Consider the following 18,173-nt stretch of genomic DNA (forward strand, 5'->3'; position numbering starts at 1 on the left):
GCACATGAGAACATTATTTAAATCTCATGTGATAGTCTTACTGGCTAAGTAACTGTAGTCCCATGACTTTTTGTTATGTCTAGTAATCGCCTGTTGTTTCTCATATCTACAATGTTGTCTGATATCTCCCCAATACAAATATTTGTTGGCTAGAAAAAGTGAATTATTTTAACGTTAATAATATTGCATTATAATTGTTTCTTGATAATCTTATATATATATAATTATATTCATTTAAATGTACTTTTAATGATGTCTCTAGGTTTCATCACGTTATCAAAGGTGTTCATTGTACGAGTGAAAAAAACCTTGAGGTAGAGGAAAACAATGGATGTACATGCGCACTGACTATGCTCTATGCATTTTTTTGCGCAGAAAGCCTCTAGAACAAGGTTGACACTCCATGAAAAGTGAATGAATGGCTTTTAGCTATGTTGATTGCTAAGGCCCTTGATGGATGGTGGAAGAAACCAAGGCAAAGTTGTAGAGCACTTTCAATGCATCCAGGAGACTAAGCTGTCTGTTAAGTGTGGTGGGGGCTCAAGAGGCACAGCGGGGTCCCCAACTTCTCAATGGGAATGGAGCTTTCTGGCGGCTAGAGAACCAAGACGCCCATGGGATGGCCTCATGATGCAGGTGGACTTCTGGACGAATAGGCTCACTGAACACTCCTGCTTCCCAGTGTGTGTGTGTGTGTGTGTGTGTGTGTGTGTGGAGGGCTCAGACACGGCACAGAGGTGAAGGCAAGGGGCGCCGGTCCCCCTGGCTAGCACACAGGAAGACCCTGAGAGCGAGCGCAGCTCAGACGCGCGCGCACGGGAGCCGCCTTCTCGCCACGCCCACTTCCTGCTCCATCCCGCGCCATTCCCGGTCCCCTCTCCCGGTGAACCGGATGCGCTGTCAGTCTCCTCCTCCGCGTCCTTAGCCTCCACCCAGCTCCCTGGAGAAGCCGCTGCCACCCCGAGGCCTTGGCCAAGAGGCTGCTGGCGACTGGCCCGGCCCGGCGGGCGCGGGCACGGTAGGAGCTGGGCGCGCACGGCTACCGCGCGTGGAGGAGACACAGCCCTGCGGCCATGGGTGCCAGGGCCGCTCCTTCACGCAGGAGACAGGCGGGCCGCCGGTTGCGCTACCTGCCTACTGGCAGCTTTCCCTTCCTCCTCTTGCTGCTGCTGCTCTGCATCCAGCTCGGGGGCGGACAGAAGAAAAAGGAGGTAGATTGCATCCTCCGGGCGATCGCCTGAGGGCCGGGGCGGGCTGGTGCTGGCCGCGTTGCTAGGAAGCCCCGTCGCGTTGCTAGGCAGCGGGATGAGGGCGCTGGCGCCCGGGGGCGGGAGCCACGTGGGCGGGAGCGGGTGGGGCGTGTCCCTGGGGCGGCCCAGGCTGTGGATGCTGAGGGTGACCCTATTCCTACATCCAGGAAGTGGGGGCTGAAGTCGGACTGAAAGCCCATGCCTCCGAGACCATGCATGGCTGCGCTGAGCCTCAGGTGTAGGCCCGGCTTTTGGCAGTTCCTTGACATGCTGGGTGTGAATATAACCCATTGGAAGTACCTGTAAGCACAGAGGAACGATTTACCTCTTATTCAGCTCTCTTGTTTATGTTAAGACGTCATATTGGGTGTGTTATTCTGCATTCCTAATTATACCCTTGTAGAACTAAATGCTTATTTCTGTGTTCAACTCGGTGTGTAATCGAGAGAACAATCGAATTTATTTATTTTTGTTACTCTGTACTTGTTTGTGAAGTTTGGGTCTCCTGATTTCAGTTTCAACCCACCATTGTTTTGAGGGTGAGGTTTGACGTTATCTAAATGAGTTGTAAGAATTATTTGTGAAGTCAGTTTTGCAGAATTAATGTGGAAATCTGGTCTAGTCGCTTCACAAAAACGTTGATTGTGGAATTGTGACTAGAGTTTCTAATTGTAGATCAGTTTGATAAGAATACTTTTTTTTTTTTATATGGGGGAAGGTGGTTTTTACTGTTGAAATTACACAATTACATGGGGCTCATAATCTGACTCTGGTTCAATTTATTACCAGAATTCCCTTAGTAAGGTAGAGAGTGAGTAAAACTAATTTCACAGGTGAATAGTAATTTCTTCTCATCATTAATTTAAAAACATTTTTTTTAATGTTATGTGTGTGTTTTGTCTGCATGCATGTGTGGTGGTATTGTGTTCCCCGAAATATTGTGTGTTTTGCCGAAATAAACTTATCTGGGGTCAGAGAACAGGACAGCCACAATATTAAACATGAGGATAGGCAGTTGTAGCACATGCCTTTAATCCCAGCACTTGGGAGGCAGAGCCAGGCGCATCTCTGTGAGTTCAAGGCCACATTGGAAACAGCCAGGCTTGGTGACTCACACCTTTAATCCCAGAAAGAGAGCCTTTACTCCCAGGGAGTGATGGCAGAGAACAGAAAGATATAAGGTGTGAAAACCAGGCACCGGAGCTAGTTAAGCATTTGGCTGGTTAAGATTTTAGGCTTTGGAGCAGCAGTTCAGCTGAGAGCCATTGGGATGAGGACACAGAATCTTGCAGTCTGAGGAAACAAGACCAGCTGAGGAACTGGCGAGGTGAGGAAACTGGTTTGTTCTGTCTCTCTGATCTTCCAGCATTCACCCCAATAACTGGCCTCAGGTTTGATTTCATTAATAAGACCATTTAAGATTCATTCTACATGCATGTCTGTGCACCACTTGGGTTCCTGGTGTCCCAGGAGGCTTCTGACATTTGATCCTGTAGAACTGGAGTTGCAGCTGGGTATGATGGGTGTTGGGAATCCAACCCAGGTCTTCAGGAAGAACAACTGGTACTCTTTAGCAGTGGAGTCCTCTTCAGTCCCCACTCTTTACTTTTGCTTGAAATAACCTTGGGTATCAAGAACTGCCCTCCCCTTTGAAATTTTCTTTCTTTTCCTGAAAAGTTGAGCATACAAAGTTCTTGGTGTTTTGGTAAGAGATTGGAGAAGCACCACAGCTAAATTCACACTTCCAACACAAATGAGATCTTCTAGCACTTTCTCTTTTGTGGCATATTTTCCATATTTTTAAGTTCAGTCCATGAGTAAGGTCCAAGGTTTGCAGCGGGCATTTTTTTGGGGTGGGTGGGTGGGATTGTATACAAAGCAGGGCGATAGAAATTGATGAGGAACTTCGTGGGATTTGTGATGATTTTGCTCTTAAGAATGTGGCCAGGACCACTGTAAGTTGGAGGGAGACATAATAGGAAGTTTACAGGCTCATAGGTCCTTAGCATCACCAATCCTGAGGTCATTTCAATATGTAAAATGTTGGGAGACTTACTATAATTAAATAATTAAGCTTACGGTACATATTTGCTTTCCTTAAAAGTTAGAAGAGCTATTTTGGAAAAGGAAGAGATTAGGAGGCACTGAGGTGGAGGCCTTTGCCATCAAGCCTAATGACTTGAATGAATTCCATTCTGGAACCCTCATGGAGGAGAACACCAACTCCTGTAAACCATCCTTTGACCTTCACACATGGTCTTTGGCACATGTACATGCACAGACACACAAATGTAAAGGTGGGGGGAAAACATGATTCGAGATCGAAAAGGGATGTCTTCCCAAATTACCCTCTTCATAAGAAAGAGAATCAATACTCTGGTGATATTACAGGGAACGCTAGTGTATGTAAAGAAAATGGAGAGGAAATTAAACTCTTGAAGTGTCTTGAATGATATTTAGTTCACAAACTTTGATGTCTTCTAATTCTAGAAGAAAAACATACTTTGTTGGAAATGATAAAAAATGGCAGTCCAGCATTGTTTCCAGTAGATGTTTTTGTTTTTTCCTCTTTCCTGGCCTAAGAACCCAATTGTCAGTACAAGATCTCATAACATTGAATCAGAAAGCATAGCTGTTGGAACGTAATTTAAAATAGACGTAACTGACTTGTATGTCAGAATAGCAACTTGGCATGAACATGCTTTCTCTTTTAGGTGGCAAGCCGTGTTAAAGTCTGAAGTTAAACTGGGAAAATGGGTGGTGTTTGCTTTTAATAAGGATTATGACAGAAACATCTCATGGATTTTTGAGTGGCAGACAGATGGTCCAGTTGGAACTGGATCTCTGATTAGCCAGGTGGCAAGCACTTAACCTTGAAGTTTAGAGTGCTTATTTTCAAATCTAGACACCAAGTACTTCCACCTTAGGATACTGAGGTGAAGACTGTATAAAATGTCCATTACAGTGCCTCACACATAGTAGCAAGTGAAAACAGTGTTAGCTACTATCGTGTGATGCTTATAAAACGCAAGTATTAATATGATGGGGTTCCAAATTGAGAGTTAAAATTTTTCTTTTTTTTAAAATTTTCTTAAACTCTACAAAAATAAATGGTAATAGGCTCTGTAATAAATTACTATATTATAAAACACTTGAAATCTAAAGTTCTTAGGTTGTTAAAGTGCCCCGCTTTTCCATCACACATGTTAGTATAGTTCATAGTTGGTGTATGTTGTGTACACCTGTGTGTATTATGCATGTTTGTACACATTTCTTCATAAAATGACATTTACATTCCTTAAAATGAGTTTTGTTATATTTTCTGTTGAAGATCATACCCAAGAAAAATCACTGAGTAGCTGGAGACGATAGAAGATTATTATAGTTATTTCCCTTAATTACATTGAATATAGCCATTATCAACAAACTTTTGAACCCTTGTCATGCTAGGTGATAGGACTTTGTGGGAAAATTTGCAGTTTCTCGTTTTGTTACATCATTAATACTTAACCAGTTAATCACCTTCATTTAGAATTGTTTTTAATTTTTGATGACTTCTTCTGATTATGTCAAAAGGTGCTTTAAAGTGTTTTCCAGTAGACTTAGTGATATGCCAAACATTGGAAGTGTCTGTTAGAATAATTTATTGCAGCTGCTCAGTGTGATTCATCAATAGGCCGCAATATGTAGGTGATAATGCATATGCAGTGTGAAAGCCTGGGTAGCTCACAGGTCTTTTCTGAGAGAGGACCAATTTTTCCATGTGTCCTAACTAAAACATTTCCTTTTATGTATGTGTGTACCATTAATTGTAAAGAGCATTTACATGGGAATGTATAATAATATCCAGTTGTTCTAATAGTTCATCTATGAGAGACTTGAATGTATTATTGAATGTTGGTAACTAGTATATTTGAAGCCTAGAACTGAAGTAGAGGAGACAGTTTGTGACTATAGTACAAATTTCACAACTGTGTAGTAAACAACAGGCTGCTGCCCACACACATATCAAGATGTGTGATTTAATTTAGCTGTTATCTGCTAGCATGTTGAAGGCTGATTAAAAACAACAGGCCTTACCTTGAGTAGCCCAGACTGATGGTGTGTCCTGCCACTTTTTCAGAGGTGATGGGGAAAGCCATGCAGTTCTTGCGTCACAGCACCAAATAAATGATTTCTGCTCTCATCAGCTGCTGTGGTCCAATTGCTCTATGGAGATAGGAATACTGGGTCTGTGAGGGAAAGCTCTTCCAGTGCTTGCCTGACAGTTTCGTGTTTTGTCATTGGTGGTGTTGGATAGCAATGAGCAGCTATGGACCACAGTAATAGTAACAGATCAAACCCATGGTGTTACAGCTCTTGAGTAGGCCCAGAATTCCGAGACCCCCTCGGTCTACAAACATTACAGGTCTTGTGGATGTCTGAGTAGTTGCTTCTTGACAGCTGCTAGTATTGGCATTCTTGGGCCTACTGTGTTAGGATTTCTCAGGCCCTTGACTATAGCCAGAGTTACACATCCTTGGCCTATCATCCCTAAGCCTCTTACGATTGTAAGCTCCCAGGAGCCTTTCTAGTTTCCAGGACCTGTGGCTTTTCTTCCTTACAGTCTTCTCTCCTCCAGCCTTTGCCTTTTGGCCTCCGCTTGCCTTGATTTCCCTCTCTGGAACTGCTCAGCTGCCTCTTTCTTTTGCTGTGGCTCTTGCCTTGTGACCTCCCTTGTGGCTTTGGCTGTCTCTGCTTCTCCAGCTACTGTTGCTACCTTGACTCTACCGTGGGTCTCAGGAAACATCCCTGTTGCTACAGGGAGCTTCAACAGTGCTACGTCTGCAACTCAGCCTAGTGTCTCTTCCTGCTACCTGTGGACCCTGAGGGTTGAGGGTGGGGCTCACCCTTATCTGTCTTCCCTGTGGCACACTGTCCCAGGACTCTAATACATGGGAGTTCATGACTCACAATGCTAGTATTTTCTAGTCTATTGCATAAACTTCCGTTTCAGAAGATTTGAGTCAGGGTGTCACCATTTGTGCTGGCTGCTTCACTTTGATTTGACAGAGGATAACATGGAAAGGATTGTCCAAAGAGCTTGCTCACTCCTGTAGTGAGGTGCATTGCAGGAAAGGAACCTTGAGGTTAAGGAACCCAAATCTTTTGAAGAGAGCAAGTGGTTCTATTTGACCTTTGTTTTAGAGTGAAATATTGTCTTCTTTAAGCTTGAACCCCCCCCCCCCACACACACACCACCTTCCTTCCAGAGTGCACGCTCCATCATGGCTGTACTGTACAAGCATTCTTGAAAAGATAGTCCAAAACCAAGTCAATCTGTCCCTCCACTCACAGGTTATGTAGAAAGCTGTGGAGGTCCTGGCCAGCACAACTGCTAGCAGGGGATCTATCTGCATAAGGTAAGAATGAAACTCAGTTCAGCATGACTTAGCCAGTGCTGGCTCAAAATTCTGGAGTCGGGTACCAAGAGATTTATTTATTTTTTTTTTCATTTTTAAAGAGAGTACAACTTTGGAAAAGAGTTTCCTGGTGACAGTTTTCACAACAAAGCTTAGAGGCATCCAGGCATCGGATCTCCCTTGCAAAGTACATCTCTTTAGCAAAGCACCTGTGACCTTTTCCAACAGAACGGGTTCTGTTGACTGAGAAATTGTGCCCAGCATAAGGGTTTAGGGAGGAAGGGTTTGTAATAAGCATAAGGATGGGTTCTATTGACTGAGAAGCAGTGCTCAGGATTTTGGAGATTCAGATGAGGGCTGCCTCCATAAGCTAGCCAAAGATCACCAGGTTATCAAACAACATCCACTCCAGCCTTCTGGGGAAGAGGTATCAGTTCCTTCTGTTGAAGGAAAAAGCTTACCAATTCTGGTTCTCTAAGTGCTTATCTGCAGGCACCTGGACCTCCTGTGTCCTATCCTTCTACAGAATCCCTTGAAGAAAAGAATTAGAGGTAGGAGCTTTGTCAGAAGGGATCGTTGGGAAGGTGTTTTCTTCCACAGCCACATATCTGCTTCATGTGCAGTCTCATAGATTGCTTTTAACCTTCTTGCTTCCTTGCTCTTTCTAGCCCTGAATGAATATTCATTGGTCTTGGATTTGAGCTGTTATTCCTTGTGACTGATACTACATTATTTTTGCATGTTCTTATTTCCATAAGAATCCCTCGAAGCACCATGGCAATCCTACTGAGATAGAGAATTTTCCTTTGATTAAGTGTAGGAGTAATGCAGTGCTTGTTAGAAAACAGGTTGATGATGAACAACACATATTTATTGTTGTGTGTGTGCATTACCAGTGGGTGAAATCTTTACTGGTATCCAGTTAGTTTTTATTTAAATATTTTGACCAAGATCTGAGGCATCTGGCATTGAGCAAATCTAAAAGCGAGCCTTCCTTCTTTTCTCTGGTCTGGTCTTTCCGGTTTCTTCTTGCTGTTAATAGTTCTATTTGAATGGAAATTAAATGATCTATATTTAAGAACTCGATTTTTATCCAGTTACTTGTATAATGTATCATGGTCATTCTCATCTTGAGTTTTGAGTGTAGTGCCCTGGGAAGCCGGCTGCACAAAATTTCCTGGGGATTTATGCGTGGATTTGTGAATAGCTTCTTTAAAGTAGCATGCTTTTATACAGATATATAAACACACAGATATTTAGATCAAATAATTAAAGTTTCAAAATGTTATTCAGAAGCCTAAGTTGTTTTTCCTAGTGATTTTTTTTTTTTAAGCTTTGGAAGAAAAGGTTAACAGTAAGCATATAGAGTGATTTGAAAGCATTAGGTTTTAATATACACAAAATAGCACCTAAAGAAAATAGTGAACTGAAAAATAGTAAAAATAAAAGGAAGTTCTAATTGGAATGCTTGTTATTAAACTTTTAATTCATTATATAAAACTATCTACTGTGTTTGACATTTGAAGATGAGAAGGACACTTGTATTTTATGTTACCATGAGAAATCAAGTGTGTGTGTGTGTGTGTGTGTGTGTGTGTGTGTGTGTGTGTGTGTATGGAAAGAAACACACTAGCATAAATTAAGTAAGTTGTACCCAGTTTATTGAATGGGAATGTTGCTGTTTATTTTAGAAATGTGTTTTTAAAGATGGCGTAACATTATCAGTAGGATTCTGTTCAACTACTGGAAATAATTTGGTACAGAATCTTCTCTGCAGATGGAGCCAAGCATTGGCAAGCCACTTCTTTTATCTGTAGGAATTTTGTGACAAAATTTAAAGATGATATACAATTGGTTATAAACTGAGTAATCTGTTAAAATAATGAACAAATACCATAGTATACCATGCTGAATGTAACAAATTGGGATTGAGAACAGTCTTAGATTGTGCTAGAAAATGATAAATAGTAGCAGAGCAGAGAAGCTCTATTGTGCCCTCAGTTAGAGTACGCAGTGAGTGAATGCCCCTGAACCCCCTCCCCACAACTCACAGCTTCAACCCTGACCTGCAAGTGATAGCTACAGAGATGAAGGGAGTGATTAGGTCCTGACTTTTCAGTCCCTCATCAGTGACTTTCCATGAAGGAGACTGCAGGGAGAGCTCCTGCTCCCTTTGCCATGCAGTGTTAAAAAGGCAGACCAGTTGGCCAGCTGAAGGGAATCCGCAACAGAACCTGACCATATTGGCACCTGGTGTTGGATTTCTAGATTTCTGTATCTTGGTTGGTCGTCCCCCTTCTGTCCCCCCCCCCCCCATTGCCTGTAGGCAAGTCTGAGGACATTTTTGTGATTAATGATGGATGTTGGAGTAGAGTCCAGCCTCCACTGTGGATGGTGCCACCTCTGGTCTGATTCCTTGGGGTTTATACAAAAAATTGGCCTAGTAAGCCAGGAGGAGCAAGCCAGTAAGCTGCAGCTCCTGTCTCTAGGGAGACTGTAAACTGTAAGATTAACAAAAACAGTTTCTCCACAAGTTGCTTTTGGTCCTCATGTTTTATCTCAGCAATAGAAAGCAAACTAAGAACCTTATATATGATAGCTTGGTATAGCAATCCAGCCTACCCAAGACACAGATACAGGCATATTTTAACAAGATCATATGTGAAAAAAGAATTGAGCCATCTCTAGCTCAACAATGATCATCTATTCTTCTGGCTAACATTTGAAATAGGCTTGTGCAAAGTATACAATTAAAACCTCTCTTAAAGAGGAAGCTAGGTAGCAAGCAGCATTCCTTTGGCTTCTCTGCTTCACTTCCTGCCTCTAGGCTTCTTCCTTGACTTCCTTTCATAAGGGACTGTAAACTGTCATTTTAAATGCCGCCTTGCCTCCCCAAGTTGGTTTGGTCAGTGTTTTATCACAGCAATGGAAAAGCAAACTAAGACATAGGGTAAGCTGAAAACAGAGCAGATACCCAAGGGATATAAGCCGGTGAAAAGGGAGAGCGCTCCAGGCGAATGGAAGAAAAAAAAAAAGCATTGATAAAGGGCTCAAAATATGACAAAGAATAGCAGATTTGAAGAACTTGAAGGAGTTCCTAAGACTAATAAGCACTATATGGAGGAGTCATGGCTTGAGATTAGAGTGGAGGCTTGGGGTCAAGTCCCAGGGAATCCATGGGCTATGTAAAAGTATACAGCTTCATTCTAAAACTCAGTAGAAAGACTGGGAGGGTTTTGTATTCTGGAGGTGAAGTTTATGTTCAGAAATGCTTCTCTGAGTGTGATGTGGAGAATAGCTTTGATGGGGAGGTGAGATTAGAAAAAGTAACAGTAGTCTCTTAAGAGGTATTGCAAAAATATGAGGAAGTGTTGACTTGAACTTGGTTGTGGCAGGGAAATAAGGAAAAAAGGATGGATTGCAGAGCTGTTTAGGAACCAGACAAGACAGCACTTGGTAATTGATTGTGTGGGGTAAGGGAGGGGTCAAGAATGGTGACTCTAGTTTTTAATTAAACACAATTATGTTCCCTGAAGTAGTAAATGGAAAGGAAGATAATATGTTCAGTTTTTAATTTGTGAGATGCTTTTGTGAAAGTCAAAGCTGCATGTTTGGTGACAGTAGAATATATGTGGAACTTGAGTAGATGATGAAATGGATTTAGAAATCATTAGCGTAATTGTTAATGAATTCATGGTTGTTGATAATTGAAGACAATACTAAATCCTGAAACATGCTAATAATTTGGTGTTGTACCAACAGTGTCTATGTGGAAGAACCAAAGACTATATTACTAGAGAGCTAGGAAGAACCCTGCTTGAGCTTAAATGTCACAAAAGAGAATATTTCAAGGACAAATCTCCATGAATGGTGTCTGCTGTATAGTTTAAAAAAAATGTCCTTTGGATTTAGCAAGATCACTTTTACTGTAAGGATCAGTATGCATCCAGTTAGTGAATAAGAAGGCTGAGAGGAAAAGAGAGCAAGGCAGCAAGCAATTTTGTTCTTAATGGGAGCAGAATTTAGCCGATGGTAGCTGGGAAAGAAGCTGAAAAGAAAATTGATAGAATCAGGTGACAAAGAGTAGGATAAAGAATGCCATTTGAAGAGGTGTATTAGTCTCATAAAGGAAGAGATATGGTGGCTCAGGGATGCTTTCAAATGTTTGGCTTTCTTACATATATGTGGTAGTGCCTTAGTCGATTGGGACCACTGGACAGTGAAAACTAGCTTCAAAGCAGTAGAAGTATATTTGTCAGCGTCTGGGGGCCTTGGACATCCACAGTCATGATGCCCTCAGATTTGGTGTTTGATTGGAGGAGGGGACTTTTTCATAGCTGGTAATTTTTGACTGATCTTCATGTGGTGGCATTGTTACAGGAGGCTAGGTAGAAAGAAGGAAGGGTCCCTGACTTTGTTCCTAGGACTTTCCTTCTACTGCTTGCCAGAGAGAGAGAGTGGATGCAGATATATGCTTTTCTTTTCTTTCTTTTTTAAATTTTATTTATTCATTTACTTATTTAACTTTCTGTTTATTTATTTAATGTGGTGTTTTTGACTGTATATAATCTTTGAGGGTGGTGGATCCCCTGGAACTGGAGTTATAGACAATTGTCAGCTTCCATGTGGGTGCTGGGAATTGAACCTGGTTCCTCAGAAAGAGCAGCCAGTGCTCTTAACCACTGAGCCATTTCTCCAGCCCCTGAGCTTATGTCTTTTTAGTAACCAGTGTTTTTTGTGCATGGACAATGACTACATGAACATATTATGAACAGTTGTAGAGAAAGACCTCTCATGTCATTTTCCTGCTGTGGCTTAGCATTTCAATCAATATACTGCATTATATATATATTTTTTATTCTAAATTGTCTTAAAGATAATTATCATTATCAGTTTTCTCTTTATAGGCACAAGCTCGATGGCATTTCCTCGTCGGCTTAGTGCCATGAGAGTGCCCGGACACGATCTGATCTTTTCCCATCTTTCTCTGGTCATGAGACCACCCCTTCACCATTACCGTCCACTGCTGTTGCCAGGTCTCACCTGTGTTGCATTAAAGGCTTCCTCTGAGTTTCAGTGTTAGTGTGCTCTTGAGACTAGGAATGTAGAAAGGATACACACAAGTCTGGTTGATTTTGGTATTTGTTTCCTACTGCAAAGTGCCACATTTTTATGGCTCTGAACAATGACAAGTTACTGTTTCACAGTCCTAGAGATGAGTTGTTAAAACCTCAGCCTCACTGAACAATTAGCTGTGGGTAGAATTTGTTCTTTGAAGGCACTGAGGAGAATATTCAGTTTCTTACTTAGATAGCTTACTTAAAAACAAACAAACAAACAAACAAAAACAAACAAACAAAAAAACCACTATGACAAGTCCCACCTCTTCTGTGTGTTTAAATATGCTCACTTTAGAGTAATGCATTTTCCCTGCATGTGCATCTTGGGAGATACTGTACCTGGAGAACACTCACCTTTACCTAGCATCTATTAAAAGCCACTGAGCCTCCAAACTGACTTATTGGCATGCATTCTCAGTGTCTTCTCTGGATGACACTGTCAGAACATGGCATTGTTTGTACACTTAGAGGAGGATTTGCCCACAGTGTGCTCTTTACCTTGTCTAGAATAAAGCCTGGGACTCAATAACTATTTAATGGATGTCCCCTTCTTACATGAGATACAGAAATTGTATTGCTAGAATATTTTTATCACAGCATGTAAAAGAATGTTTCTGTGGGTTAGGAGCAAATTTCATTGGCTAGCCCTACTGTGAAAATACTGAAAAATGCTATATGGCAGTCTAGGAAATATTATTTAAGTTTTATTTTACTTTGCAAACAGGACTGAAGATAACATCTTTTTCACTATCCATATGGCTCAGCTTTGTAATCATTTACTTAACCCTACTGTGCACAGTCCAGTGAATGTTTCATAGAACTTTTTTCTTTTAAATGTGGCTAAAAAATAGCTTACGGTCCTTTATCTTCCAATCTTTCATGGAACCTTGCCTGCTATTCTGCCCAAAGTTATGTACTTAATATTAAAGGACTAGTTAATTATTCCTCAAATATACTAGGTTTCCTTTTCTTTAAATAGTGCTTTGTAAGAGAACTGCTTAGAAATGTAATTTAAAGGACTAACAATATTACATAGTGAAAAATAAAAAAGGCGTCACAATTACATTTTTAGCTGATCATATTCTTATAACTATTCTCATAGCTATTTAAAAAGTATTTGATTTATGTATTTACGTATGGGTATGTGTAGGGTGGTATGTGTGTATGACACATGCTTATGTGTTCGAACAGAGGCCGGAAGAGGGTGTCCCATCTCCTGATGACAGAATTACTGTCTGACCTGGGTGCTTTGCTGAGATGCAAACTTGATTCCTGTGGAAAAATAGCAAATACTCCTAACTGTTGAGCCTTCTCTCCAGCTCATAATTGGTCATGGTTTTGAAATGGTAATTATAAACTTTCATGAATTTTGGAAATTAACAAAGAATAAGTAAAGCTGATACTTTTTTGGTGATTTTTTTTTCAGTGAAATTGTATGAGAATGGAGTAGGATATTTTCAGTTATTATGTGTATGCTAGATTTTGGAACATGATTCTAGGTGCAGGTGGCATGTTTGGTTTTGATATGGGGATTGAGTCGTGGTCTCACATTTACACTTGGCAAGTGTTGCACTATTGACTATATTTGCAGTTGATGTGCATCCTTCTAAAGTCATTCTGAACAGTTATTTATGTTTTCACCAGCCTTTCTGGGGGCTTTCGTAACACCCATATTCTCTTGTGAAGCACCCAGCATCTTCATTCTTGTTCTTTTTCTCTTTTCCTATGTTCATTATTATAATCCTGTCAGATGCTCACTTATTGTTTGCTTTGTGTTTAATTTGAGCAATTTTCTGTCGTTTTCTTAAGTATGTTTTTAGTTAAGTATAGCAGTTGCCAAAAAATTTTGTTATATGATGGATTGATTAGAAAATAGGGGGAATAAAGATACTTGTTTGTTCAGGCACAGAGTACATTTTATAAGAAGTTGGTCCTTTGTGAATCTTACATGAACAGGTTTTGAGTGTCTATACACATTTGAGTTTGTATATATACCTATTACTTAAATGTGTGTGTGTGTGTGTGTGTGTGTGTGTGTGTGTGTGTGTGTGGGTGTGTGTGTATGAAGGGGAGGAGGAGGTGGAGGAGGAGAGATGGTCCAAATGGAAATAGCCAGCAGATGGCCTTGCTAATTGGCTTATGAAATAGGAAGGATGTATCTTCCATTCTCTATCACTTCTGGCATAGAAAACTGCTATATAGAAGCTAAGCAGAATCCAAAGAGTTTGTCATTCATTCAGTGAGTATCTTGGTATTAGTCTGTGCCACTCTTTGGTTTTGGCATGGCTGGTACATAAATAAGATGCAGCAGAATTGTGCTCCTTCAGTGTAGCTAGGGGAGTAAGACAGCAGCAGTCAAGTCTAGACACCCCTGAACGCAGTTTTAGCTCTGTCTTCCTTGTTTTGTGAACTACCGTACCCCTATCAAACTAGATTGAATTAGGTTTATATGTCTTGTAACTCCAGGACCACTGATAAATATGAACATATATATTTGTAGTTTCTTTTACCTTTCATTAAGCATATGATATTCTAAACACAAAACCCCTTGGATTCTGATGTTTAAGTTTAGATAAGCTTTTCTTAGATTTTGTCAGTGGAGATTCCCTTGTTCTTTCTTTCCTCATGTCATAGTTCAGGCTACTGCTGTTGTGATGAAACACTGTGATCAAAACACCTAGGGAGGAAAGGTCTTATTCCCTCACACTTCCATATCACAATCCATCACTGCAGAAAGTCAGGGCAGGAATCCAAGTAGGCAGGAGCTGGAGTAGATGCTGATGCAGACGCCATTGAGGAGTGATGCTTACTGAGGTGCTCTTCGTGGCCTGCTCAGCCTGCTTTCAGACAGTTCCCAGGACCACCAGCCCAATGATGGCACCACCCACAGTTGGCTGGGCCCTCCCACAGGGACCACTAATTAAGAAAACGCCCTGGAGGCTCCTTCCTCTCAGATGACTGTAGCTCATGTCAGGTTGACATATACAACTAGCCAGCACACCACATCTTCATGTTCCATTTCAGGCTTTAGCCTCTTGGCTTTATGGCTAACCGTTTGGGCTATTTTCTATAGTTATGTAAGATGATGTAACTATTAAGTAAATGTTGCTGGGCAGACCCACTTTAGGTCAGATACTTCTGGCAAGTCTCCTATTGTGTAATTACTTTCATATTGAATGAGCAAAATTAGAGAAATAAATGTTTAATGATAGTTGTTTGTTTGTTTTTGAGGTAGCAGCCTGTACATTGTACTACAGGCTGGTACAGAACTCACTGTTGGAGCCTCAGCTGGCCTTGACTCTGAGCCAGTTCTCTCACCCCAGTCTCCTGAGTGCTGGAATTACACTCATGGGCAACCTTGAGTGACTGACATAATTACTGGATTAAGACTATGTGAGACAAATTGTTTGCAATCTTGCTACTGCAGAAATGTCTCTGAGATGCTTCTGTATTGTGTTAGCAAGTACTGTAAGATAGATAAGCAGCTTAATTCCTCAGTCACTCATCTGTTGTACTCTGCTGTTTCCATTTGTATCATTTTCCACAGTCTCTGCTGGAAAATATACAGGTAATTTATTTTCATAGAAAGTATATATATCTTCTGTTAGTGTAGACCAATTTAAGCCAGAATCAGAGGAAAATTCCTCATATGATTTTGAGATAAAAAATTGTAGCGTAATGCTAGTGAAGTCACATAACACATACACATAAAGTTTATTTAACTCATCTCGGAATATCTATATAATTATCCTGACATCTGGATGAGGGCAAAGTTAATAGCTTATAGCCAGAAGGAGCCAGCTATTGAGAAGGAAGATGACTGTGTAATTTAATCATTCAAACCAGGACACTGGAGAGTAAAAGAGAGGATGTGTTTAATAATTTTGCTGAGATAACTGGTGTAAGGTGGGGCTGTTTCTGGGGTAGCTGTGAGATCTGGTGACTGACACAAGCGGCAGGGAAGGGCTTTGCAGTGACCACCCAGATCTGAGTAATTTCGCTGCAGAGTTAGTGCAGTTTTATAGGCTGCTTCTCCGCGTCCAGCACTGCCTCACTGATGGCGTGGCTTGTTGCTCTGGTGGCACCGAGCAGGGCGGTGTCTCAGGCTGATTGCCTTCCTGCTTCGGACTTCTACAGTTCCTGAAGTTAGCTTCTACACTGTTAGTATACCTCTTCCACCTTTTCATTAATTAAGACGCAACTTATTTCCATTCAAAATTAAACTTTATATCCAGTCATTTGTAAAGATGAGTTTTTGGACTATACGTATAACACAGTGGTTAAAAAGGTCTTTCCAGAGCATCCCCAGTTTAAGAAGAGCTGCCTGTGTCAGCATTGCTCATGCACTGCTCAGCCCACCCCAAGGGTTACTCTTGCAGGATAGGGAAAGTCTGGCTCAGCACCTCATGTTTCCTTTTCCCAAGGTAATTTATGTTCTAGAACACATTAGCATTCATTTTACTATTTTTCTAGTGTTAAAACAATAGTCTTATAGTTCAGTGTGTGTGTGTGTGTGTGTGTGTGTGTGTGTGTGAGAACTTATGTCATTGAATGATGACTGATCTTCCTGATGAGGCTTGATAGAAGATGAAAGAATGTATTCTTTGGTTTGACTATGCTGTGACTATGTTTATAACATATAAAGCTATATAAATTTAAATGGGGTCCTGCCTGCCTGCCTTCCTTAATTTGTAAATTACATTAGTTACTTGTCTTGTTGCGGTGATGAAATACAAGACCAAGTAACTCTTAGTTCAGCTTACAGTGTAGGGAACCCATCATGGATGGCAGGGACTGTGTGTGCTCCTTTGCTGCTGCTCCTTTGTGCCTCTACCCAGGAGGCAGAGGGCAATTGCTGATTAGGCTTACCTTTCTTCTTTTTATTCGATTGGAATCTTAGCCCATGGAATAGTACCACTCAGAGTTACCAAGTGTCTTCCCACAGTTAACCTAATCTAGGCAATCACTTACAGCATACCAGAAACTGGTTTCCATGGTGATTGGGAATTTTGTCAAGTTGACAGTCAAGATGAATCATCACAGGGGTAATTTTAAAACATGTAATTGTATAGATTTTATTAAAGCATGTAATAATTTACTTATTGTCGGTATGCTCAACATACTTCCCACAATATGGCATACTCTAATTATTTTGTATTATCTCACCACACACCTCAGTGTGAGTTAGTTTTGCAGATGAGCTAAGTAAATTCCAGTGTTGTATAGATTAGGATGATTTACTCTAAATCAGGACCCTAGCAACTGTACCACTAAGTTCAGAATTGACACCAAAGCTGTTCCCAATTAATCATCCCTCTCTGTGCTTTTAGACTTGAAGGGGAGAGTGACTGTATGTGTGAATCTCTGGGGATCAGGAGGTACAGTATGAAGCTAGCTGACTGCTCACAATAGCTTTGTGATCTTATGTTTGATTTATATTAAACCTTTTGCAGACTTTGCTTTCTGTTCATTTTCTGTTATTTTAGCATGTGTTTCATTTATTTATTGTTGTTTCTTCATTGATTATATTGCTTTAGGATTGTATGGCCTGTTTTTCTTGGCATGCTGTCTGTTCACCCCAAAGGGGTTTGGGATTATTCTGTCAGCATCACTGCTGTGTGTTGGAGTAATTGCCAGCTTTAGGACTGTGTTTGCAGCAGTAGAGCAGCTATGTAAAGGAGTGTGGGAGAAGTCCTGGATTGGCTGGCTGCACTTGTGGGATTCTGCTGCCAGGGAGACAGGGAGCTGAAAGGGGTTGAGAGTAGTACTTTACTCAGGACACAGCACACAGGTGACCCTCAACACACCAGTACTCAGCAGTCTCTTGTCACAACGGGAAAGCCTGTGTTTAGGCTGACTGTTGAATGAGCCACTTTAAAACCCTTCAGCTGGGCGCTGCAGGAGCCAGAGCTCCATCATTCTGGTAGGGAAAGAGTCTGTGCTCTTGACGCAGAGGGAAGCCCTGCTTTGGAAGCTTTTATGCAGATACTTATTTACAGATATTTCAAAATAAAGCTGTGAGAGGCGTGCAGACATGGTATGGAGCACCACTTCCCCACAGCATGCCATCTTGACACTGTTGATAGACTCTTAGAGGAGAGGGAAAGGCAGTTGCCTTCACTGTGGAAGGTAGAGTTGAGAAGGGACGGTCACCCTCGGCCTTTCCTTAGGGAATTTTAAGCATGTCTGTTTCTTTCTCCTTTTTTCCTTCCTTCCTTCCTTCCTTCCTTCCTTCCTTCCTTCCTTCCTTCCTTCCCTCCCTCCTTCCTTCCTTCCTTCCTTCCCTCCCTCCTTCCTTCCTTCCTTTTCTTTCTTTCTTTCTTGGAGCTGGTATTTTATTTCTCAAAGTCATTCTAGACTTTTTTTAAAATATGATTTTGATAACTCTTTGGTAACATGCC

The 18,173-nt window shown here is 41.2% G+C and overlaps 1 protein-coding gene across 2 annotated transcripts in view; it reads left to right on the forward strand.

Annotated features, from left to right (window-relative positions):
* The first annotated feature begins 853 nt into the window (after nt 1-853).
* Nucleotides 854-18,173, forward strand: part of Tusc3 (tumor suppressor candidate 3) — a 168,454-nt gene continuing 151,134 nt past the window's right edge. Inside the window, exon 1 of one of the 2 annotated variants that reach the window (XM_036166563.1) lies at nt 854-1,211. In XM_036166563.1, coding sequence (XP_036022456.1) covers nt 1,074-1,211 — 138 coding nt within the window. In that variant the 5' untranslated portion in view covers nt 854-1,073. Of the gene's footprint in view, nt 1,212-1,401; nt 1,553-18,173 lie in introns of those variants that run through there. The other variant, XM_036166562.1, reaches the window with a different exon arrangement.

The sequence above is a fragment of the Onychomys torridus genome, chromosome 17 (genome assembly GCF_903995425.1).
Source record: "Onychomys torridus chromosome 17, mOncTor1.1, whole genome shotgun sequence".
Classification (NCBI taxonomy): domain Eukaryota; kingdom Metazoa; phylum Chordata; class Mammalia; order Rodentia; family Cricetidae; genus Onychomys; species Onychomys torridus.